Here is a 23,874-nt window from a genome sequence, read left to right as displayed (position 1 = left end):
TCTAACTGACAAGTTGATGTTTGGATGATGATACTAATGATGTTAATTCAGGGAGATCTATTGGGGAAACTGTGTAACTGCACAGCTGGTGCTTCAGTAGCTTCTAAAGCTCTTGTGCTAAAAACAAATGAATCTGTACCACTGGGATGGAGGAGATTGAAAATACAGTTGGTCGGAGGCTGGAACATCAGAGACCTAAACCCCATCAAACTGGTTTGACATTAACTGAACGGAAACTAATTTATGGAAACCTCTGCAGCAGTGTCGCTAAATAAGTCCTATAGAAATGAATATCATTCCAACAGAAGCTCACTGTTTTTAAAATATCCACATGTTCTACAGGTTTGTTTCATCAAGTCCTGATCAGAATGTTTATTGAGAAATAAAGCCACAACTGGAAATTGGCATGTAAAACTAACTACTATTTTTACTTTTTTAAAAACCCACAAAGAATACCTCAAGATAAATATGTAAAGATTGGAAGCACATACAAAAAGTCGATGATTAAAACAAATACTATCAAATGTATAAACATTTAATACAAAAATACATTCACCCCACTGTAAGAAAATCGTACTAACAAAATGATAAACGAAATAATAAGTACAAAAGTATGACAAAGTAAAAGATAGATATCAAGATATCAAACTATTTAAAAACAAACATCACAGTTCATCCAGGTTAATATTGTACTGGCTCTTGTCAACAGCAACAGGCTGATCTTTTAACAACAATTATAAATCAAAGGATAGAATAAAGCAAATTTGGCAACATTTGTCTATGACGTCATGTGCAGGAGCTCACGACCTTGATTGTTAAAACGGGGGGCGTCCATTTTGTAAATGCGTTGTGTGAAAGGTATTAAATGTTATTATTGTAGTTATTTAACAAGTTATGTTGTAAACTGTGTCAGAATCTGATGTTACGCTGAAATAAGACATACGTGCCCGGCCTGCGCACACTTGCGTCTTTTGTTGAGAGGGAGCTCCTCCCCACCCCCTTGTTCCTGTGTTCCTCCGCTGTGGCGGAAGTAAGTCGACTCACCAAGGCCTCATCCTTCCAATGGCGACTGCAAACAGGCTGAATAGAAAGCGGGAGCAACCGTGGAGGGGGTCAGAGCTGTGTAGCCGAAATTAAACAAATATACCACATTATCTGTAGTCGTGGACTTAGCTAATAAAACTGTAGTCTCTCCTCTCCAAAAACACGGCCGATTCAATGGCCAAAAATCGGAACACTTCGCTCCTTGAGTCGGGTAAGCCGCAGAAGTAAACCCAACTGATAGCTCCATTTACAGTCATACCGTTCGTGTCAATTAATAAACCGACTACTTTTTTTTCTCACCGTGAATCCTCTATGTTCATTTCAGAGCTCTATTACTTGATTTCTCGTTTTCTTACAACGGGTCCATGTCGGAGAGCGGCTGAGGTGAGGTGGCGTGCTTGCACTGGTTCACTGTTGTTGTCTTTCATAGCTGGTTATTGTTGGATATATAGTTAGTTAACAGAGGCAGTATGCTGTTAATACACTCACTTTTTTTAATCCACTGCAGGTTCTGGCAAATGAACTGGAAGACTATCAGGTGCGTATATGTGTGTATCGTCGCTGTGTTATATGCTAGCGGTTGTCTGTATGTGTTGACGGAGTGTGGACACGAAACTTGTCCCACTTCTGTCGACTTTTAAATACACCTCTTCGTCCCACTCATTTGACATCACCCGGCTCTTTTTACTAGCTTGGTGTGAACCTGCTGCTAATTTTCTATTGCCCTCGCCTCATTTTAAAACTTGTTTTCGACAGCTCTTGCCCGGGAGACTGGACTGGCTCGGAAACGAGCACCCGAGAACATATGAAGATGTGGTGAGAGTGAACTTCATTTCTGTCATTGTCGGCGGTTGTTATTGTCTTGTAACCGTGGACCGTGTGTGCATGCTCCGTGCTTGTTTACGGTCTTTGTTCTTTCTCCTGCTGCACCACTCTTGCTTATCGAGCGTATTTAGATGAGTCACGAGCTAACGGCTAGTTCCCTTTGGGCTGATTTTTACACGAGGGGAACTTAAATATTACCCCCAGAGACGGTTTACGACCACAGGATTTAATATTATTTAGCTGTGACTGTACTGCAGATAGGGTGGGTACGCTGGCTTCTCGCTACGTAGAGGCGGCCTCACTGGCCAATCACAAGCTGAGTTGCTCTGTCTCTGCGTTGTTGTTCATGTGACCGGTGATCTGATTGGTCCGTCAAAAAAGAAACATTTGCATAAGAAACCAAGCACATTTAAGCCAGACACTCCGTCAGACAACTGCAGCTCCTAGAAAAGTCAAACTGCCGGCATTAGATAAGATAAGATTCGATACTTTCTCTGGTTATTTAATTAGAGACACAAGGCACTTAATAAAAATACCAAGAGTGGCACCAGTAAGGTAGCTATTCTGCTTCAAGGTTTCACATGTTATACATCGATATTAGAGTTACTATTGTGAATAATGTTTGCTTTTGTATAATTTCAAACCAGTCTAGTCATTCTCCTCTGTCATCAACATGGTTTTTTTGCCCAGGGACTTGCTGAATACTATTATATTTTATTTTTCAGACTACTTTCTGTAAACCATAGAGATGGTTGTCAGTGAAAATCCCAGTAGATAGGGTTAGGGTTAAAATTCTCAGGTCAGTCTATCTGGCATCAACCACCATGCCACATTCAAACATTCAAACTTAAATCACCATGTTCCTGATTCTGATGCTCATTTTGAACTTCAGTAGGTCATCTATAAACATGTATACCTATACCATTTGGCTGAGTTTATATAGACTATGTATTCATATAAAACAGTGGTATGAAAGCATTTTTTTGCTATTGCGAATTTAACACATCAGTTACCAAAGTGCTGTACAAACTAACAAATGCAATGTCATGCCATTGAGATTTTCTAGAGCAAATAACATTTTTAAGTGGATTCAACTGAAAGCCAATGAAGGGAGGTCAGCACAGGTCTAATGTGATCATCTCTAGGGCTGCAACTAAATATTCTCTTAACTGATTAATCTCTAATAACTAATTATTCTTTTAAATAATATATCATTTATTTTGTCCGTGAAAATGTATAAAATGTTGATCTGTGATTCCCAAACCTCGAAATGATCATCTGAAATGTCTTGTTTTGTCCACATACCAAAATTATTCTGGTTGTGTTATTTCTTTGTCATTTGGAGAAAAGGAATCAGACAATATTCCCATTTAAGAAGCTGAAACATCAGAGAACTTTGTTTGATAATAAAAAAAACAACAACACTAAACCCAATTAATGTTTCTCAAAATATTAAAAATTTATTTAGTAACCGATTAATTGTTGCAGCCCAAATCATGTTGTTTCTGTGCCAAATGCCTATTGGAATACATGACTATTCGTCTATTTTCTTTGTATGTGTTTATCTTGTCTGACCATCATTCTAAAACACAAATCATTATTTGTTCATTTATTTAATGATCTGAGCAGGGACACTGTTCAGTATCATTATCACATCTGTCTTTGTTTGCTCTGACAGGTTGCAGCCAACAGACACGTTGCGCCAGATCATTTGCTACAGATATGTAAGCAGATTGGACCACTTCTTGACAAAGATGTGCCATCGTGTGTCCCAGGGGTACACTCTCTCCTGGGGTCTGGAAAGCAGTCAGTGCTTCGAACCCCAAAAGGTACACAATCTTCAAGACTCCTTGTTTGGCTCTTTTATATTATAATTTAAAGGTTTGAATAGATTTGAGTTTTTTTGTTCACTCACAAGAACATGACGATGCATTCATCATAAGTGCATCCTCATTCTTTAAAAGTCTCTGTTTTGGTTTTTCAGACTGTGAACGTGTGCAATTTAAAGCTTCATCATATGCAGCCCTTCACCGGGGCAGACCACCAGAGAGGCCTTTGAACTGCAAGAATCCTCCTCACCTAGGTACACCTGCTCTTGCTTTATATGCCTCTGTTACCTGTGTAGAAAAAAAAAGAAAGGGTTCAAATTTATCCCCACTAACCATGCATGTGATAACAACAATCATTGAACTGGTTCATATGTACTTTGTGTTGTGCATTGTGTGTTCCTCTCTGCCATGAGTGTCCACATTTTACTTGTGGGCAGTTTGTAGGTATATAGTTGACAATTATTGGTGTGGTGCACTGCGATGACTTTGCCAGATTGATTTCCTCAATGCAGCCGATTACACTGCAGTCTTTGTCATTAACTTGACAGCTATGGTGAGCATAAATCAACATTTAATTTAGAAATGTGTGTCTTATTTTCTCACAAGTCACACAATTCTTCAGGATTTTCAATCACCCCCGTTTGCATTGCAGTAGAAGCATTTATCGCTTATGCACTGCTGCCAACATTCTTGTTGTGCTTCTTTGCCCACAGTGTTTTCTTTTTATTTCTATTAAGTTAGCCACATTTTAGGGATGATCCACAGAATGGCCAAATTACATGCTTCAAACAAGACAGTGAGACCTTGCAGCACAGCTACAGAAAACACCATGTTGCTCTCATATTTTGTTGTTCCCCATAGTAACAGATACAAACCAGATGCATCTGACTTCAGAGCAGCAGGAATACTGTTGTTGCTTGGATGTTTGATTTGATTTAGGGATGGCAATTTCTCTTCCTTTTTTTTGTTAAAATCATATTTATTAACTTGCAAAAATATTTTAAAATGATATGAAGCAAGGGGACAAATGGCGATAAAGAAGCCAACATTGTTGCCTTACAGCAAGTAGGTCCCCGGTTCAGATCCCGTGGATTGGATTCTATGTGGAACTTGTATATTCTCTTTGTGTCTTTCTGTACTGGGTACTCTGACTTTCTCCAACAAGTTCAAAAACATGCAGTTTGGGGATGAGGTTAAGTGGACACTCTAAATTGACCTTAGGTGTGAGTGTGAATGCTTCCTGTGATGGACTGGTGACCTGTGCAGGGTGTACCCTGCCTTTCACCTTATGTCAGCTGTGATTAGCTCCAGCTCCACCACAACCGTCATGTGGAGGATAAAGAGGTAGAAAATGGAAACAGGTGGCTGACTAAAGATGATGCTTACATTTACTTTGTATTTCAATTAGTTGTATTTCAGCCCATAATTATGCTGGCCTTTTAGTTTAGGCCTACTGCAGAGTAAATACATCTTACACCGACCCTGGTACTAGTTCTACCACTGTCCTGCAGTTTCATCACTCTTACGATGATTGGCTTCTTGTCATCAACAGTGAAGGTGCATCAAGGGAGAGAGCTGACAGGAGTGCAGCACTTCAGCTCCATCAATCCTGTCAGCAACTATGAGCGCATGCGTCTGCATAGGCGGATCCTGGGTCATCTGTCTGCAGTGTACTGTATTGCATTCGATCGCACGGGTCTCAGGATCTTCACAGTAAGATGAAACTTTGTTTTTGACATATTCTCCCACACAGCAGTGCTGTCACCGAATTGTCATTTTAACGTTGTGCACAACTTGTCTGCGAGTTATTAAAGTGGTAGTTTTTTTCTTTTTCAGGGCTCAGACGACTGTTTGGTGAAGATTTGGTCTTCGTTTGATGGAAGGCTTCATTCAACATTGCGAGGACACTCTGCAGAAATCACAGATTTGGCAGTTAATTATGAAAACACGCTAATTGCTGCAGGAAGCTGTGACAAAACCATCCGTGTATGGTGCCTTCGTACCTGCGCCCCTGTGGCTGTGCTGCAGGGACACAGTGGATCCATTACCTCCCTTCAGGTCTGTTAAACAAATACTCCTTTCCCACTATGGATGATAATCCAGGGTATAAATGAGCTTTGGACCAGGGGGAATATACTCAATCGACATTCATTCCTTGGTCAAATGAGTTGGCTTTAGCTTTGATCAACATTAGTTAGAAGCTAGACCTGGGTGAACACACTAACTACTTCTTAGTCTGCTTCTTTTTTGACAGTTGTACAATTCTTCATTAGTCATTATGATGCCACACTTGGACACGCGTTCAATCTTCTGGCCATTAGTATAGCTGTTACGTGCAGTTGATTCTGAACTAGGAACTGAAGTAAGATTAATTTAACGGCTACAACATTCACCAAGCTACCAAATATCCCGTTGTTATTGCACTCATAATGCTTCCAGTACATTTGTGTACTGTACATATATCACATTTCATTACAGGTGACGCAAGGGTTAAATAAAATCACCTCAGGGCAGACCCACACCTGGCAGTGGGAATCCGGTTTTGATATTAGGTTAAAAAAAAATCTTGATTTTTAGTGGTAAAGCGGCTACAGTAAATTCCAATACAGATGGGGGTGGATTGTTTATTCTTTCTGATACATGAGTAATTGTTCTATGAGATGTATGAGTGCTATCACTTTGGGACAGTAGAAAAGTTACATAATTATTACTGTCTTTATCTTATCTCTGGTTAATTCTGCATATTTTTTTACTTCCACCAATGATAGAATTTCTTACATATACATGCTAAAATGATTTAGTTAGAATAATTCAGACGTCTCATCTGTGAATGACTTGTGTTTTTTAGTTCTCGCCGTTTGCCAAGGGCTCAAAGCGCTACATGCTTTCTACTGGAACTGATGCTACTGTCTGCTTCTGGCAATGGGATGTCAACAACATAAACTTCAGGTGAGTTGTTCATTAGACAACAATGTTATTGAGGTTTTCCTTCACAAATAATATAGTGTAGATTGTTTATAAAAAAAACATGTTAAGATTTGCAATTTAATGTTTCTATGCTTTACTATGGATACTGTGTGTTTCAATTTAGTCCTCAAAATCCTCATTGAACAGCAAAATCATAGAGAACACTGTTGAAAGGACAGTGACTCAGTCACCCGGTAGGTTGGAGTATTTTGAGAAGAACATGGATAAAATGGGTTTTATGTGACTTCTGCTACTATTATATTAATATTAGCATCACCTGACTGACGTCACATCTAACCCTGAAGTTACAGTGCCACTCAGATTAGATGACACTTAATTTGACAGTTTTGTTGAAGCATGGGCCAACACATAACACTGCTTCTGTTTCCCAGTGTGCTATGAGTCAATAAGATTTTCTCTGTTGTCTTTAAAGTGATCGGCCACACAAATTTACAGAGCGGCCGAGGCCAGGAGTTCAGACTGTTTGCTCCTCATTCAGTCCAGGTCATTTTTTTATTTCTATTTATTTCAAATTACAGAATCAAAGTTTCTGCATTAAACACTGTAAAGCTGATTATTTCCTTTTGTTTTCTCTCCAGGTGGGATCTTCTTAGCGACAGGAAGTACTGATGATGTCATCAGAATATATTACCTAGGAAGTGGGAGTCCAGAGAAGACATCGGAGCTCCATGAGCACACAGTAAGAACCCTCTCAAGAGCCAGTAAATATTAACCTTCATCACATCAGCAGTATCATCACAAAGATTTCATGAACACTCTCTGTATTTCTGTTTACTCTGTGTAGGACAAAGTTGACAGCATTCAGTTTTGCCACTCGGGTGAAAGGTATGACATGATTATTGTCTGTTATTCTGTTGCACCATGTATTTTATTGTAGTAGATGAAAGTGAATTAACGGTCACCGTCAATGTTCCTTTTGAGGTTTGTGAGTGGAAGTCGCGATGGGACAGCACGGATATGGAAGCTGCATCAGCGGCAGCAGTGGAGGTGCATCTTGCTCAACATGTCTGCCACTCTTCCAGGGTAAGAACTTTGCTGCTGTTCAAAAAGGATATGCATGAGCAACATTTCCAATTAGTGAAATAAAGTCTGTGCAAATGTTGTTTATGGTTTGAGGGGTAGCCGCGTTGTGCATAGTCAACCTCACCGATTTGTCAGAGCATGTGCGAGTGTGAACCAGGTGCTGATGTCTGCTGAGGAATCCATTGCACCACCTGTTTCGTTTGTTCAGTTGTCAGCATGAATAAGTCACAACTCTCAGCTGTGAGTTTAACACTCCACTCACTGACAAATGTTTGCATTCAATTTACTGTATGCTTCTATAAATAGAGTCCCCATTGGTGAAAATCTGATATTGAAAAAAAGTTACTGTTTCTTACTCTTGCTAATTCAAAATTTTGCTTTGGTTATATTGGAGACATATTATATTGTTTTTTGTTTAAATCAGTCTGAACTATGAGAGCATCCCTGTCAGTTGCTAAAATTGACAATGAGAGGTACAGCCAATTTTCTTCATAGATTGTCTTATTTCTTATTTAATTTTCAACATTTCCATGCATTCAATTCATCACTGCATCCATTTACAAAGCATTATCTACTGTATTCAGCCTGAAATGTAAAATAATCAATTTTAAAAGAAGATTTCTCTTTCACTGGAAAAGAAAATCAGGATAACATTGTTTAAATTATTCAAGGAAGTCATAGGTGCGGAATGCTTAAGTGAATTGAATGAGAATGGAAGTATGCTGCTGCACCTTCTATTTAAACACAAATACGCAGGATGATTGTCTGGGTAGGGATTAGGCATTACCATGCTGATATTTGTATTGTATTGTTTCTCACAGTGCTGAATCAACGAGTGAAGAGGAGAGCTACTTCAAACCCAAAGTCACAATGGTAGCGTGGGATCGCCATGACAATACAGTCATCACGGCTGTTAACAACCATCTCCTCAAAGTGTGGAACTCCTACACAGGACAGCTGCTACATATCCTTAAAGTAATTTTACACATTATTCTTCCTCTTTGAAAATGATCAAGCATATCCTGGTTTTAACCAGAGACTAAAATGTATGCTTTTCTTAGGGCCACGAGGCTGAGGTGTTTGTACTGGAACCACACCCCTTTGACCCCAGGATTATCCTATCTGCTGGTCATGATGGGAATGTCTTCATATGGGATCTGCTGAGAGGGACTAACACACAGCATTACTTCAACATGGTACCTTGTCATTGAGAACTATCAGATAGAAAATGACCAAAACTGCTTAATGTCTATACCTGCAGTGATTTTTGTATTTATTTATTTTTTCTCTTCCAGATTGAGGGCCAAGGTCATGGAGCTGTGTTCGACTGCAAATTCACTCCAGACGGCCAGCGTTTTGCCTGCACAGATTCTCACGGCCATCTGCTCATCTTTGGCTTTGGCAGTTCTAAGCCATATGAGAAGGCAAGAATAAATTATAAATTCAAATTTCAGTCTTAAACAATTCCTCTTTATTGCAGATAAAAGGAAAAAGGCAGTCATGCCTTTCGTATGTTCTGACTGTTGTATTTAAAATCTTACAGATAGAGTATATGATAGATAGTAACCTTTAAAATTGTGCAAGCTGTTTGGATACTAAGTGTGCATGTGTATCTAAAAACAAAAATTAATATAACAGAAGCTGCATTTAATTTATCCAGCTACTTTTCCCCTGGTGTCCACACAGCTTCCAGACCAGGTGTTCTTCCACACCGACTACAGACCGTTGATCCGGGATGCCAATGGCTTTGTGTTGGATGAACAGACTCAGCAGGCGCCTCATCTCATGCCCCCACCCTTCCTGGTGGATGTGGATGGAAATCCCCATCCTCCGAGGTAGATAAGACATTCAGTTGTCAAGCAGCAATATAGTTTACTCATTGAATGTGTTATTGTATTGTACATATATAATACAAAAACACTAATTATGTTGTTTTTATTACGTTTTAGTCGTTCTACTCATGCTGCCTGTTTTTACAAATCAGTCAAAAACAAATCTCAAAAGGCTTAGCTCTGGTTAACATTTTTTTCATCAGGTATCAGCGTCTTGTTCCAGGGCGGGAGAACATTGCTGCTGAACACCTGGTTCCACAGCTGGGATACGTAGCCACCAGTAAGGCATTCATTTGACCAGAACTGTTTTTATTAGTCAATTTCACGTTCACTGCTTTATTAACCAGACTACCAATAATAATATTGTAAGCTTTTTCAAACAGCCTGCTCCAAGTGTTTGTCCATTACGAAGCTCCACTATCACCCACTCATGCTCTTGGTCTGGCATCTTCAGGTGATGGTGAGGTGGTGGAGCAGGTGATCAGCCAGCAGACTGCGGAACACGAAGAGGTGGCGGTGAGACGCATCGGTCTTCTGGATGAGGCCATTCGACAGCTGCAGGAGCAACAGGACCGTCGGATCCCGTCTGTGCCAGAGGAACCGCAAGGTGCTGGAGCCGAACCCGAGGGACAAGCTGAGGCTCAGGCCCAAGCTTTTGCAGTAGCACCAAGCACACCACGCAGAGGTATGATACCAGTGCCGTATTGGATTCTTGTTAATGATGTATTGAGCTGTTGGAGGCTAATTCTTTGGGTTTTGGTCAATATTTGCTTTATATAATTTTTTTTATTTTCATTGTAGTGTCTGTGAATGATCGAGCAGATGTGCAGTCACCTCCGAATGTAGGTCTGCGCCGCAGTGGACAGGTGGAAGGTGTCCGTCAGATGCACCAGAATGCTCCTCTTAGCCAAATGGCCACTGAGAGAGACCTGCAGGCCTGGAGACGGAGGGTGGTGGTGCCTGAACTGCCATCCAGCAGCTACAGGTAAGAGCCCTGACGTAGAAGCATTTCCTATTTACCAGCCACAGCTGAACATACAATATGTGAAGATACGTACCTGCTGTAGGAGATGCTGTTTATGCAAGAAAACTAATTCTATCCTACATATTAATATTTAGAAATGGTATAGTAGTATAATAGTATCTAAAAATTATTTCCGTATTTCATGTCAAAGGAATATAAGAGAATGTTAAATGTTGACAGAAATATTGTTATTTTTCAAATTTGGGCATGAACGTCAGTGCTTTATCCCCTTAAAATAATAGTGACAGGTGCTACAGCGTATGAGTTATTTATTGTTTTTTAAACTTTTTTTTCCAGAGACCAGGTGGAAATTCGAACAGCCAAGGGAGATGAGGAGGTGGCTTTGTACAATACGAAGAAGAGGCGCATTGTCTACCATCGAGTATGTTTTCTTGTTTCTTCACCAATGAAGTCTTAAATAACACTTTGTGTTCCCCGTTTTGTGGAATTTTATTTGACACTACGTTTTACTTCACACTTGTATGTAGCAATGTATTCATTATAACTGCTGTGTTGGTATACTAAATACTAAACATACTCTGTCTATATTATTTGTATTCGCTCAGTAGGTTTGTGTTTATCTGAGGTTTCAGCTTTTTTCTGTACAAATTCTTGCACTGGTGTTGAATCAGTCCCGTCTGACCCACAGGACGACTCGGATGATGAACCCTCCACTACAAAGCGAGCACATGGCCGTGGTGACATGTCAGAATTTTTTGACATGTCATGTGAAGAGGGAGAGGAAACGGCAAGCTCAGACATACACACTGAGGTATCATATTTTACACTCTCCTGAGACTTTGAGAAAATGTAATTTACAAATATTTGAGTATCTTTGTTTTGAATTTGTTCAGGACAACGAACTAGATGGGAGTGATCTGGAGTCGTCTAATGATGAAGAGGAGTGGAACAGTGACAGCTCAAGGTATAATGTTGCCTATACAGGAGACATGTCAGGAGCCTTGTGCTATTGGCAAGTAATTCTTAGCTTTTGTTTAAAGCAGACCCACAGATAGATCACAGGTGATTTTTAGGGGATCATCAAATACACCAGTAGGATTTCCTCCAGTAACATTATAGTGGGTGTGCCTTATATTATTGTTTAGTAATTTCCTGCGTAGTGTTCTGGGTATTATTATGCACACATTTTCCTCATGTGAGAGAATTGTGAAACACCAGTTTAAAGAACCCAATAAACTTAGTTTATTAAGTTTGTGTGTTTCCTGTTTGCGTCTGTTGAATTTCAAATGTTAATCATAAGTGCTTTTGGTTTGACAGCCACACATCCAGCGAGTACTCGGACTGGACAGCAGACGCTGGTATCAACCTGCAGCCCTCAACCCCTTTGTCATCAAGGAAAAGAGCAAGGTGCAGGCTCAGCACCTCTGAGGAGGAGGAAGAGGAGAACGAGGAAGAGGAGGAGAAGCAGCAGAGTGACGAGGAGGAGAAACCTGCGAAGAAAATCAAGGAGAAGTCCAAAAAGGAAAAGAACAAGCCACCACGGGTGAGTTAGACAGATGTTCTGCATAAATTCTGATGTGCCACTGTGTGAGTGGCACATCTTAACTGATTATGCGGAGGTCAGACTACATGTTTTAAACACAATTATAGCCCGATCCAATGGATGTAGGGTATCGGGACAAAAAAAGCCCACCAAAAAACATGTTTGATTTTTTTCTTCTGCCTTTTACAATTCTGTTCCGTCGTGTTACTAACGTTGACCAGTGAGAGCACAGAGATCGTCCTGCATGGTCAAAAGTAATGAGTGTAAACCGACAACATGGCATAGTGAAAGGAGGAGTGATGAAGTCAAGTCTTGTTTAGGAATTGATGTTTCCAACTTCCCTTCTCACAAGCCAGCACAGCTTCTATCATACATTAGCTTTAGATAATGAATTCAGACATGTATTATGTATGTTTTTCATCAAGTTCATACTTTCCTTTCCTTCATGTGAAAATCAGCGTCCGAAGGCCAGACCATCAATCAACAGAGAGGTGTCCAATGAATTCAGACCCTCACCATGGATCACTGATGTCATTCCCAGGAAATCTCCTTTTGTGCCCCAAATGGGGGATGAGGTATGTTTATCCATTATTATACATATATTTTATCTATTTTATATTTTATCCCTGTCCTTACTATTCCCTTACACCTTGACAGTAAGATCAAACCTTTCCTCATGAGACTTTAGGTCAGTGCATCAGCACACGGAAATGGAAGCAGAGAAATGAATAAAATACATGTAAACATCATGCAAAGGATTTAAAAAGTGTCAGCAGACTTTAAAATGACTAGGATGAAAAATGTGTTTACATGTTGGTTATTATTGGGTTTGGTTGTTCTTGAATATATATAGTAAGAGCTGTTGATTCAATACATTTCTGAAATCTTTTTGTGGTAGTAGTCGTGCCCCATGGTTCCTGTAAAAATGATCATGATGGTCATCCAGCGTTTCAGTTACACTCTAAGCTCTGACTTTTTGTTCCTGTCAGGTTATCTACTTTCGGCAGGGACACGAGGCCTATGTTGAGGCAGTGAATCGAAATGAACTGTACCCCATCAACTTAGACAAACAGCCCTGGAAGAAAATGGAGCTGCGGGTAAGTCTAGATTATGTTCATCTTAATCTGATATAGAAAGCCTCCACTAAAGTCACTAAAACACTAGAAGTCGAAATGTATTGTATTCACCGAGTTCCTGACTCATTGACCTGTTCACACCTGGTATTCACTTCCACCCTAAGTGACGAGCACCAAGTACAGAATGAATGCATCCAGTTTGTCCTGACTCTGCCCCCTGATACAGTCGACAAAACCATGACACGTGTGGCCACATTCCTGAGCTGCATGAAAGCGATCTGTCCTCAAGATGCATTGGAGCCCACCACCTCAGCTGATGTCCTCTGACCCGCTTTTTTCTAATCTGTACCCATATGTTAATTTCTGCCACAATATTAACACTGATCAACACATAACCAAATAACAATTATTTCATGTTGCATCTAGGACATGTTTTAATGTCGGGTTTGAAGAGTCGCACAAACTGCTGTTCAATTCAAATCTGATCTCTCAGGGTGGATGTTAATACCTGGTCTGAATGGAATCATCATACCAACATGTGCACTCTGGCTAGTCATCGCCATTTGGATCTGTATAATTATACACATGACTCTGTCCTCTCGTAACATAAAACATACAAAGCATAAAATATTTATTTAGTGCAACTGTATACATATCTTCATCAATAATGCACGTTTGTGGGTTTTCTCTGTGCAATCCTGACATCTAGAGTGCAATCTGGAGCTTACTGTATATCCACTGCTAAAAAGTTTGACATTTTAAAGCCACATCCTTTGGCTGTAATGTTGCTGCTCATTTCTCCTGTATCCAACACATTATCTATTATTTATCTTAGTAATAATAATAATAAATAATGTTGTTTGCTTTGTCCCTAAGTGTTCATAGTATTTGAGCTCATCAGTGTACTTAAACATCTTGAAAATGCAGATTAATTGAAACCCATTTGTGTATATTTTTTTAGGACCAAGAGTTTGTGAAGATCACTGGGATCAGATATGAAGTCTGCCCTCCAACACTTTGCTGTCTGAAGCTCACGCTCATTGACCACGGCACTGGCAAAATCACAGACAAGTCATTTTCTGTCAAGTGAGCAGCTCAGTTTTATTAGTTCTCTATGATCTATGATGTTGTAACATTCTAATTCTGCCAACATGAAGGTGGCATACAGCTAGGCCGAGTCTTGTTTGAACTGAATGTTTATATATAAATGTCATTAAGTATGTAAGTAAATATTTAAGGATAAAAAAAATTAAATGTTTTAAAATCCGGACAAAAATTTCTGATACTGTTTATTGATGTATATTCATCAGAATGATTTAGCACCAGATTCAAAAAGATACTCACAAATTTCTCCCTACAGATATCACGACATGCCAGATGTTATAGATTTCCTGGTGTTGAGGCAAAGTTATGATGAGGCTCTCCGTAGAAACTGGCAACCAAGTAAGTTTGTGTATTATGTTACAGATCATTAATCCTTTAATCTGTTGTTCTTATGAATCTACTTGGAGGAAAGATGCTCCCAAGAGTAAATTAATTAATTTATCATTGTCAACACTTAATGAAGTATAAAAAGGGCTCTCATTTTATTCATTGAAATAATAAGGGGATCATGATCAGTAAATCAACCATCTCATTCATAATCTTTTTGTTTCAGCAGCAAAATTAGAAAACGCGTATTTTATGATCACAGTTATATCAATGAGATAATGAGGTTTTTATGGTTCATTTAATATCATAATGGCACCAAGTCTTTCTCTGTATTCATGCTGAGGAGTTTTTTTTTGACAAAATAAGTTTTGTTGTTGTTTACAGACATCTTATTTGTCATAAGTGGGTCACAGGCATTTCTTTCTCCTCCATGTATATCTGGTAACATTTTCTCTGTCACAGATGATAGGTTTCGTTCAGCTATAGACGATGCCTGGTGGTTTGGGACCATCGTCTGCCAGGAGCCGTACCAGTCTGAGTATCCCGACAGTCTCTTCCAGTGTTTCAAAGTCAGGTGGGAAATCGCATAATGTGTTCAGGACAGGAGGACTGAGAATATCTTAAATGTGGCACTAGCACTATGTTTGCTTCTAACACAGTATTTATGGCTGCCTCTGTAAAAAAAAAAGTACAGTTTTTACTAAATTAAAAACACTAAATGCTTTATGAGACAGGTTTGGCAGTTATACAGAGTTTAATTTTTTTTTTGCCTTTTGAGAATACATCAGTGGAGTAATTAGGATTCCAGAATTTCAAACATCTGCTTTCCAAATAATTTATTTGTTAGATTTTATTTGGTTATTGTTTTCCATAATATTCATTATGCATTTTCACTGTATATATCCAGTTTGCCATGACGAACCTTCCTGCCCCCATGTGGTCATTAGGAGGCATTACAGTGGCAGTTTTTGACACCTGACATTTTGTTGTTGTGCATACACAACACCATGCAATCTTGTAATAACCATAGTATTTATTTCTACTTTGGCAAAAATTGCAACATATGTGTACTCGATTTCAATTTTATTTATTTATTTATTTACTTACATACTTACTAACTATTTATTCATTCATTCATTTATTCATTCATTCATTCATCCAAAGCACATTTGATAGTTTCTGACATCAGCTTTTGTTTCTTACCAGATGGGACAATGGGGAAATAGAGAAATTGAGTCCTTGGGACATGGAACCTATTCCAGATGATGGTAATTAAGACATTTTACTGAGACATCACAGAACTGAGCTCTACTCTAAGAAAGTAAGCATAATGGAGATTCATTGTATATTGAACAAGTCTGTCTGTCCTGGTGCAGCCGAGCAGCCAGAGACAGAAGGTGGCGGAATCCCTGTGACAGCAGATGAGTTGAGAGAGCTGATGTACAAGCCTCAGCCAGGGGAGTGGGGAGAGAGGAGCAGGGACGAGGAGTGTGAACGGATCATTGCGGCCATCGACCAGCTCATCAATATCGGTGTGTAAACATATGTAGACACTCGCCCATTTACTTTGTCTGTTTACACGTTTGTCGCAAAGTCATTTTCAGTCAATAGGTCAAGTTAAGTGTAAGATTTCTTGTCTGTTACAGAGATTGCAGCTCCCTTCTCCGGTCCCGTGGACCTGATTCAGTATCCCACCTACTGCACTGTGATCGCTTATCCTACTGATTTGGGAACAATCAAACTGCGACTCTTGCACAGATTCTACAGGTCAGTCCCACAAGTCTTTTCTGTCTTCCTCTCAACTATGAGGAAGAAAGATATATTTTAATAACTTGGCCATAACGTATGATAACTTCATAACACAGTTTATTTACTTGTCCACAGACGCCTTTCAGCATTAATTTGGGATGCCAGATATATTGCACATAATGCCCGCACTTTCAATGAGCCAAGGAGTAAGATTGCCCACTCTGCAAAAATCATCACAAATGTCCTTCAGAAATTTGTCAAGTAAGTTCTTCTTCTCTACACTGGTATTATTTGAAAAATGTTAATGATGGAAACTGCAGCAGAAAATAATAGTAATTGAACATGTCCAGTATTTCCCCTACAATGTTACAGGAATGGTGGCCACTAGTCCAAGTAGAACAAGAGCCCCCACCAAACAAAAAAGCTTTATAATATCAAAAATAATGCCAGACACTTTTTTATTTGGGAGCCTGTGACAACATTACAAAACTTCCAACATATGCCAGTAAAACTGTACCTGATGCAAGCAACTTTATGTGGTACCACGACTGTCAGCATCTTCTTTAATGACAGAAGTTAAAAAAGGTTATTAGATGCAGGTTAGCTACATGTGAAAAAATGATGGTTGATGAATGTCAAATATAGCCTATATTTGCATCTGATTACTCATAATTATCAATTTCATGATCTTGTATCTCTGTAAAAGTTTTTAAACTAGAGCTGAAACAATCGATTAAATGATTATTTAACGATTACTAAATTAATCAACAACTATTTTGATAATCGATAATCAGTTTGAAGTTTTTTTTCATGATTAAAACAAGATTTGTGATTGTTTAAGCTTCTTAAATGTGAATATTTTCTTCATTTCTTTGCTCTGGATGACAAACAATCATTAAAAGTTAATCATTTTGGTTTATGGACAAAACAAGACATTTGAGAACATCATCATTTCCAGGTTTGACAAACACTGATCAACATTTTTTAAGGTTTTCTGATATTTTATGGACCAAACGATTCATCGATTCATCGAGATGAAAATAATCGTTAGTTGCAGCTCTATTTTAAACTTTGATTTGAGTTTCTTATATTTGGTGAGCATGACAATAAAGACGTTTGTTTTAATTTCCTCAGTAATCCAAGCTGCATCGATATCATGGAGATTTACAATGCTGTTGAAGAGATGGATGATGATGAAGAGGCAAGTTTACCCACATAAACAGGTTTAACATGACATGTAACAACCTTTTATTAATTTAAAGGTGCCTCGAATCACTATGAAATGGTGAAATTATTTCATTAAGTTAATGGCTACATATTTGTTTGGCAAGCAAATTGTCCACTTGGTTAAAGTCAATGCTGTGATTTGTGAGAGATCTAGGAGAGATGAGTTGGATGACACAGGTGTCATAAGCATTTATATTTGGGTGTGCAGAGTATTGTTTTCTACATCCCAATAACGCAATAATAATGTAATGATGTAAGTAATGCATTTTATTATGGTCAACAGGACGATGATACAGAAGCACCAGGAACCTCAGCTGGGCACAGGTTACGTCAGGTAAGCAGAAAAACCAAAATACATTTGGATAATATGAGCAGATAAATGGTAATTTTTAGCTTTTCACTGAGACACACAGGACTTTCTGAATGAGAGAGTGGAGATGGCATTTTAAATGATTTAATAGTAGCAATATTGTGTGTTGAATTCCTGTCTCGTGTTATCTTCTGGCAGCGCTCTGTGGAGGTGCTGCCTGATAGAGATGCCTGGAAGGAAAAATGCAAGAGTCTGCTCAACTATATATTTCAGTGTGAGGACTCGGAGCCATTCAGACAGCCTGTGAATCCTCAGAACTATCCAGTGAGTTAACAGTCGTGCTATTTATCCAAGCAACATTACATTTTCTCTTGTACGTTTTGGTAAAGATGTCTAAATCGTGGTTCATGTTCCTGTCCAGGACTACCATGACATTATTGATACACCAATGGATTTTGGCTCCGTGAAAAGGACACTGGAGGAAGACCACTATGAAAATCCGATAGAGCTTTGCAAAGATTCTCGACTAATATTTGCCAATGCTAAAGCTTACACTCCCAATAAACGCTCAAAGGTAGGCGAGTAATTAAAGTTTGGGAAAATGTCATCTGCCACAACAGATTGAAGAGCTGGTTTCAGTTTGTCTCTTTTATTCTCTTTCTGCTCTTTGATAGATTTACAGTATGACCTTGCGGCTCTCTGCCTTCTTTGAGGAGCAAATCAGAACGATCATATCTGAGTATAAAACTGCTATCAAGAGTAATGACAGGCTCCGCCGCAGTCAGAGGTTCCGCAAGAAGATGCAACAAGATCATCCCAGCGCCACAAGGTCTGTTTGAGTTGAGTTGAGATGAGATGAAAGAAGATAGTATTACCATAACCTGACACCTTATTCGTTAGTTAGTAATAATAGGTAATTGGTAATAATGCATGGCAGTAATTTAATATGGTAATTTTTTAATTATTACCATACCGTTAATGTTGTTTCTGTACTGTAATGTAAAATGTTACCAGGTTAATTTATAACTGTTTAGTTGTCAGCTTAGCTCAGTGCAGGTTTAAGACTCATATGATGAAATGATTTCTCTAACTTTTTCATTGTCTTATTTTGAAAAAAACAATTCTCCAGTCAAAAGAAGGCTGCAGTCAAATCTCAGGAAAAAGTCGAAATATCGTCACTGACCAAATCTACCTCAGCCAAAGTGTCTGCTCCTGAGAGAGCCAGGAGGAGTCGAAGCAGCAGCTCAGGTCACAGCTCCTCAGAGGATGACTCCAAAGCTGCTTCATCAACACCAGGTAAAAAAGAGACTCTTCCTCCTCATGTTTAAAATGTACTTGGTTCATAGAACATCATTATAATAGCACAATTGTGACCCTGTTGTACCTTATGTACCGTTTGTCTTCCAGATGAAAGTCGAGTCATATTTATTTAAGTGGCTTAGCTCCTGTTGTTTTTTATGTGCGACAGTACTTTTCAAAAACAGTGGGTTAGACAAAGTAAATAAGAAACGAGATGAGACAAGGTACAAAATACTTTAAAGTAGTAACACACAGTCTGACTGAATCAGGGGTGTGCAGTTGTACCTAAATATGGCTTGCCAACAGCATTTTAAATTATTACGTTTCTATCAGCAGTCCTGCGCCATATGTAATGTGCTGAGATCATGAGAGGAGTTTGAAAGCTGAAATTAATTGAGACTTAAATTATTTTCTAAAATATTACAGTTCAGAAGAAATATGTTTAGAGTGCACTTGTCTGAGATGCAATACATGTCTTATCGTTAATTTACTTGACATAAATTGTCCTTCCGTCCTCATGAGGGTCACAGGGCTGCTAGTGCGAATCCCAGCTGACATAGGACAGGGTACGCCTCGGACAGGTTGCCAGTCCATTGCAGGGTCATGAACAACCATTCATTCACACCTACGGGCAATTTAGTGTTCCACTAAACTCTGCATGTTTTTGGACTGTGGGAGGAAACCGGAGACCCTGGAGAAAACCCACACACACAGGGAGAACATGCAAGCTCCACGCAGAAAGGCCCTTCATGCTGTGAGGCACCACTGTGTGGCCTGACAAATCTTTTTCTTTTTCTCCTTCAGAGTCAGATAGTGAGAGTGAGGCAAGTGAGTCGGAGGAGGAAAAACATTCTGGTTCCTCGAGACAACATCACCGTAGACAGAAGGCAAGAGTTACAAGAAGCAATTGTGCCAAGCAGAAGAGAAAAGGTCAGTTTCCCCAGTGTATTTAGATATACAGAAAAATCAGGAGATTATGATGATGAAATGATTAAATATGTTGTTGTTGCTAGTTGCAGAGAGTGAGAGCGAAGAGGAGGAAGATGATGAGGAGATGGAGGAGGAATTTGATAGTGAAGGTGAACAAGGTGAGGATGGAGAAGTGTCCTCCCAGTCTTCAAGTCATAGCCATAGCTACCCCAGCAGGAGTAAAAAGAGCAGGAGTACACGGCTGACCAGAAACAGCGCTGCCACAGACAAGAAACGGACAGGTACCCATCAAAGATGACCTAAAGTAAAAGTCCAGTAAGTCGGTTACATATTTCTTATTCTAGTTCACATCTTGTTTTCAGAGGGCAAAGCAGAGACCAATGGTCACAGCAGAAGGTCATTGCGCAGGGAGAGACGTCACCCACAGGACTCTGACAGAGCCACATCCCAAGGCTCAGACCGGGAGGAAGAGAAAGTCAGAGTCCGCAGGTCACTCAAGAGAAAGACGGCAAGGGCAGCTGTGAGTAAGATCAAACTCCTTGAAGCATCAGAGGAAGATGATGATGATGATGATGATAATGATGATGATGAAGAGGAGGAGGAGAAGCCAAGAAGGAGCAGCAGCCGCCACGCAGCCCGGGCCAGCAAACGCACTGCAGTGATCCAGAGTAGTTCAGATTCAGATGGAGATCTGTCAACACAGGGTGAGCAAATACCTTTCATTGTTGGATGTTCTCAGATGTTGAAAATGAAAACTTATGTGTTTTTATTTTAAGGCAAAATACATGTTGTTTACTCTTGCTCCATTTTACAGCCTCTCAGAATACAAAAGAATCAGATTGTGAGTCAAAGGATGAGGAAGATGGAAGTGACAGTGATGCGCCATCCTCCTCTCAGAATCGTCAGAACGGCAGTACGAGGTCCAGCAAACAGAGGACACCAAGACAAGCTGCTAAAACAAAGAGAAATGGTGAGCTATGTTCTCTTCATTGTGTAGTTTTGTAATTCTAAATTCTAATTTGATTGGAATTGTGAGAACCGTCCCTTATTGTGTGGATTGTTGTCACTTCTCTTCTGTAGATACTTTGTCCCACATGAATGGACACAGTGCAAAACATCACAAATCTGACATCAACTCTGAGCAGGAGGAAACTGCAGAGGAGAGTTCTGGTGAAGCTGAGGAGAAAGAGGATGAAGAGGAACAGGCAGTAGTTTCTCAGAGACGTTCTAGAAGCACAGCAACCACTCTAGCCAAGAAAAAGAGGATTACAAGTGATGAGGAGGTAGAGGACACTGAACCCAGGACCACACAACACAAACCTCCAGCAAGTTCAGATGAAGAGGACAAAAACACCAATTTCCAGAAACCTTCTTACCAAAATGGAAGAAATGTGGAGGAAGCAATCCAGAAGGAGTCTAAGAAAAAGAGCAAAGATACACCATCAAAAAGCAAAGATACACCATCAAAAAGCAAAGATACACCATCAAAAAGCAAAGATAAACAAAAATCTGCCTCAACTAATAAACTAAATGGTGCAGAATCAGATGAACTAAATTCTCCGAAGAGACCCAGCCGACACAAGAAGAAACTGAAAAAAGAGGGAGAATACGAAGAAGAAAGCAACCACTCCAGTGAAGAATTTGAGGTTGAATCAAACACCAAGAGGTCAACACGAAACAAGAGCAAATGTAAACGGCCTCAAGGTGACACCTCCGTTTCAGAGAGCTCAGAGCAGGATTATAAACCCAAGAGGAAGGCGAGAAGGAAATGTTCCACTGGTTCATCTGAAGATAAGTCGGATGATTCAGATAACACATCAAATAGACGCCGGAATCTCAGAGCCCTCCCAAAAAAGAAATACATCAGTGATAACTCTCTCTCTGAAGAAGATTCTGTATCTGTGAGCCTGAGTGAACAGAGGAACGGTAACAAAACGGCCAGATCTTCAAGGGAAGACGGCCACAGAGCCTCTCCCACTGAAACCAGTAATCAGCTGTCTTCCAAGAGAAAACGCATTTACACCTCAGACTCCGAAGGTGGGCAGGAGCAAAAAAAGAAGGAGCCAGTCTCCATGAACAACAAAAATAGCAGCCCAGCCTCCTCAAAGCGCCCCAAAAGGGAATCCAAACAAGGGAATAGTAAAAGCAAGGGGGACACCTCTTCCCAGTCTGATTCTGGCGAGGAGGAGGAAGATGTCAGTCGTTCAAGAAGGAAGAACGTGAAGCAGCCAAAACACAAACGAAAAGAAAGCTACAGCAGCAGCAACCATACTTCTGAGTCGGAAAGCGATCGGTCATCTTCGGCCTCTGAAAACTCTTTTGCCAGCTCAGGGTCCCACAGCAGTCCAAAGAGGAGAAGTCATAGACAGTCTGGGATCAGTGAAAGGACGGCCAGTCGCCAGCTAAGGCAGCGTCGGCAGCAGGCTGCCTCAGAAGAGGAGGAGGGTGACAGTGACGTATCTTATGGCAAACCACAGCGAAAGACGCGTGTCAACACCCGTAACAGGGGTAAACGTACAGTAAATTATCAGTACAGCGAATGAAGGACATGCCGGCTGGAACTACATGCTTTTGAGGAAGAGAGATGGAGAAGGACATTAACTGGAGACCTTAAAGACACTTGATGGCCATGTTATGGTAGTAGCACTGGAGTCCTTGAGAGAAAATGCTGTGAATCTGTTTCATTCAGGGATATTTATATTTTCTATGAAAAAACGTGTTTATAGATGTAATAGAAATTCAAGCATTTGAACTGCTGCTTTTCACAAGAAGACAGAGCAGAACACCACCTCCCATACTGCTTGTTGTGATTGGGCTAGCAGAGTAACCATTCTGGGGAAGCTTGTCAGCTTGGGTGCTATCTAATATACCTCTGTTTAATCAAGCATATTTGCTGGCTTGCACTAAGATACACTGTAATGAGGTATTTCTTTCATACACTAGTTTTGCATTAGAAACTCAGGGGTCAACTAAGTTTACTGTAGTCTCAGACACGCAGTTGTTTTTTTGAGCTGAGGTAAGGAAAAGAAACAATTCCAGGTCAGCAGATGTCCAAGCACACTCACTGGGACACAAAAACAAATCCACGCTCAGACTTTTGACTACAGCACTCCTTTCTGAATCCACACACTTAATGCTTGACTGTAATATGTTTTGATATGAGCCAAATGAAACAATTATGTTTATTTCCCCCCATACATTTCTTTTTTGTTTTTTTGATTGTTTTTTTTTTTATCGGTTTCCGTTGTATTCTAGTGATTAGTTGTAAATACTCGATAAAGAATGACTTTGAAAGGGTTGATCAGTCGGTAGCGAAACATTTATTTAATTTGAGCTTTTTTATTTTACATTTAACTGCATTGTCTTGCCACATGTCACAAATTGGTACCTTTTTTGCCAAGTACAAGTAACCAAAAGTACTTGTTGCAAAATATTGTGATTTCTCATATTGGGAAGACCATTTATTGTCCTGTGTTACCTATTTTCAGTATTAAATTCTTTTTCAGAGTTGTCTTAAAACATTTTGCCAGTCACATGGTTTAATTTTGTTTATGGGGAGGTTTCTAAATAGTTGCTTTATGACATTTTGCTTAATGTTTTTCGTACTACACCTTTAATAAACAGATTTCACAGGAAAACTATTAATACAATGTGGTTGTGGAGTGCAATGAAATGAGTTATTCCTCCTATTAATAAAGACATAATTTCAAGGTGTTCTTTGTGTGGGACTTGGTATGTTGCAATTACGTCATGAATTTGATTCACCAGGTTATAATTTTTAAT

The 23,874-nt window shown here is 39.6% G+C and overlaps 1 protein-coding gene across 2 annotated transcripts; it reads left to right on the top strand.

The window, feature by feature from the left end:
• The first annotated feature begins 1,013 nt into the window (after positions 1 to 1,013).
• On the top strand, positions 1,014 to 23,805 carry brwd1 (bromodomain and WD repeat domain containing 1). 2 transcript variants are annotated; one of them, XM_044032206.1, is made up of 44 exons: positions 1,014 to 1,255; positions 1,370 to 1,428; positions 1,553 to 1,582; positions 1,801 to 1,860; positions 3,548 to 3,698; positions 3,854 to 3,952; positions 5,251 to 5,411; positions 5,535 to 5,756; positions 6,547 to 6,647; positions 7,099 to 7,169; positions 7,265 to 7,365; positions 7,471 to 7,511; positions 7,608 to 7,709; positions 8,531 to 8,684; positions 8,771 to 8,905; positions 9,005 to 9,133; positions 9,396 to 9,544; positions 9,745 to 9,821; positions 9,996 to 10,226; positions 10,343 to 10,526; positions 10,863 to 10,947; positions 11,215 to 11,337; positions 11,420 to 11,490; positions 11,844 to 12,069; positions 12,528 to 12,644; positions 13,059 to 13,166; positions 14,107 to 14,231; positions 14,506 to 14,588; positions 15,039 to 15,150; positions 15,783 to 15,844; positions 15,953 to 16,108; positions 16,223 to 16,343; positions 16,461 to 16,586; positions 17,460 to 17,526; positions 17,836 to 17,886; positions 18,061 to 18,186; positions 18,284 to 18,436; positions 18,537 to 18,691; positions 18,992 to 19,158; positions 19,966 to 20,091; positions 20,181 to 20,372; positions 20,454 to 20,795; positions 20,906 to 21,061; positions 21,172 to 23,805. In XM_044032206.1, the coding sequence occupies exons 1-44, from the start codon at positions 1,219 to 1,221 to the stop codon at positions 22,632 to 22,634; spliced, it is 6,807 nt and encodes a 2,268-aa protein (XP_043888141.1). In that variant the 5' UTR covers positions 1,014 to 1,218; the 3' UTR covers positions 22,635 to 23,805. The 2 variants fall into 2 exon arrangements, with proteins under 2 accessions (XP_043888141.1, XP_043888140.1); XM_044032205.1 differs by having other exon boundaries at positions 20,175 to 20,372.
• The last annotated feature ends 69 nt before the right edge of the window (positions 23,806 to 23,874 follow it).

Source organism: Solea senegalensis, linkage group LG8, assembly GCF_019176455.1.
Source record: "Solea senegalensis isolate Sse05_10M linkage group LG8, IFAPA_SoseM_1, whole genome shotgun sequence".
Lineage (NCBI taxonomy): Eukaryota > Metazoa > Chordata > Actinopteri > Pleuronectiformes > Soleidae > Solea > Solea senegalensis.
The sequence above is the reverse complement of the archived record's forward strand: the minus strand, read 5'-3'. Positions and strand labels throughout refer to the sequence as shown.

Bases quoted from the DNA above. Each gene is read 5' to 3' on its own strand.
- brwd1 (XM_044032205.1), top strand. From the start codon at position 1,219: ATGGCCAAAAATCGGAACACTTCGCTCCTTGAGTCGG. The intron at 1,583-1,800 runs GTGCGTATATGT...TGTTTTCGACAG, and splicing joins ATGAACTGGAAGACTATCAG to CTCTTGCCCGGGAGACTGGA. The intron at 15,845-15,952 runs GTAATTAAGACA...GTCCTGGTGCAG, and splicing joins GGAACCTATTCCAGATGATG to CCGAGCAGCCAGAGACAGAA.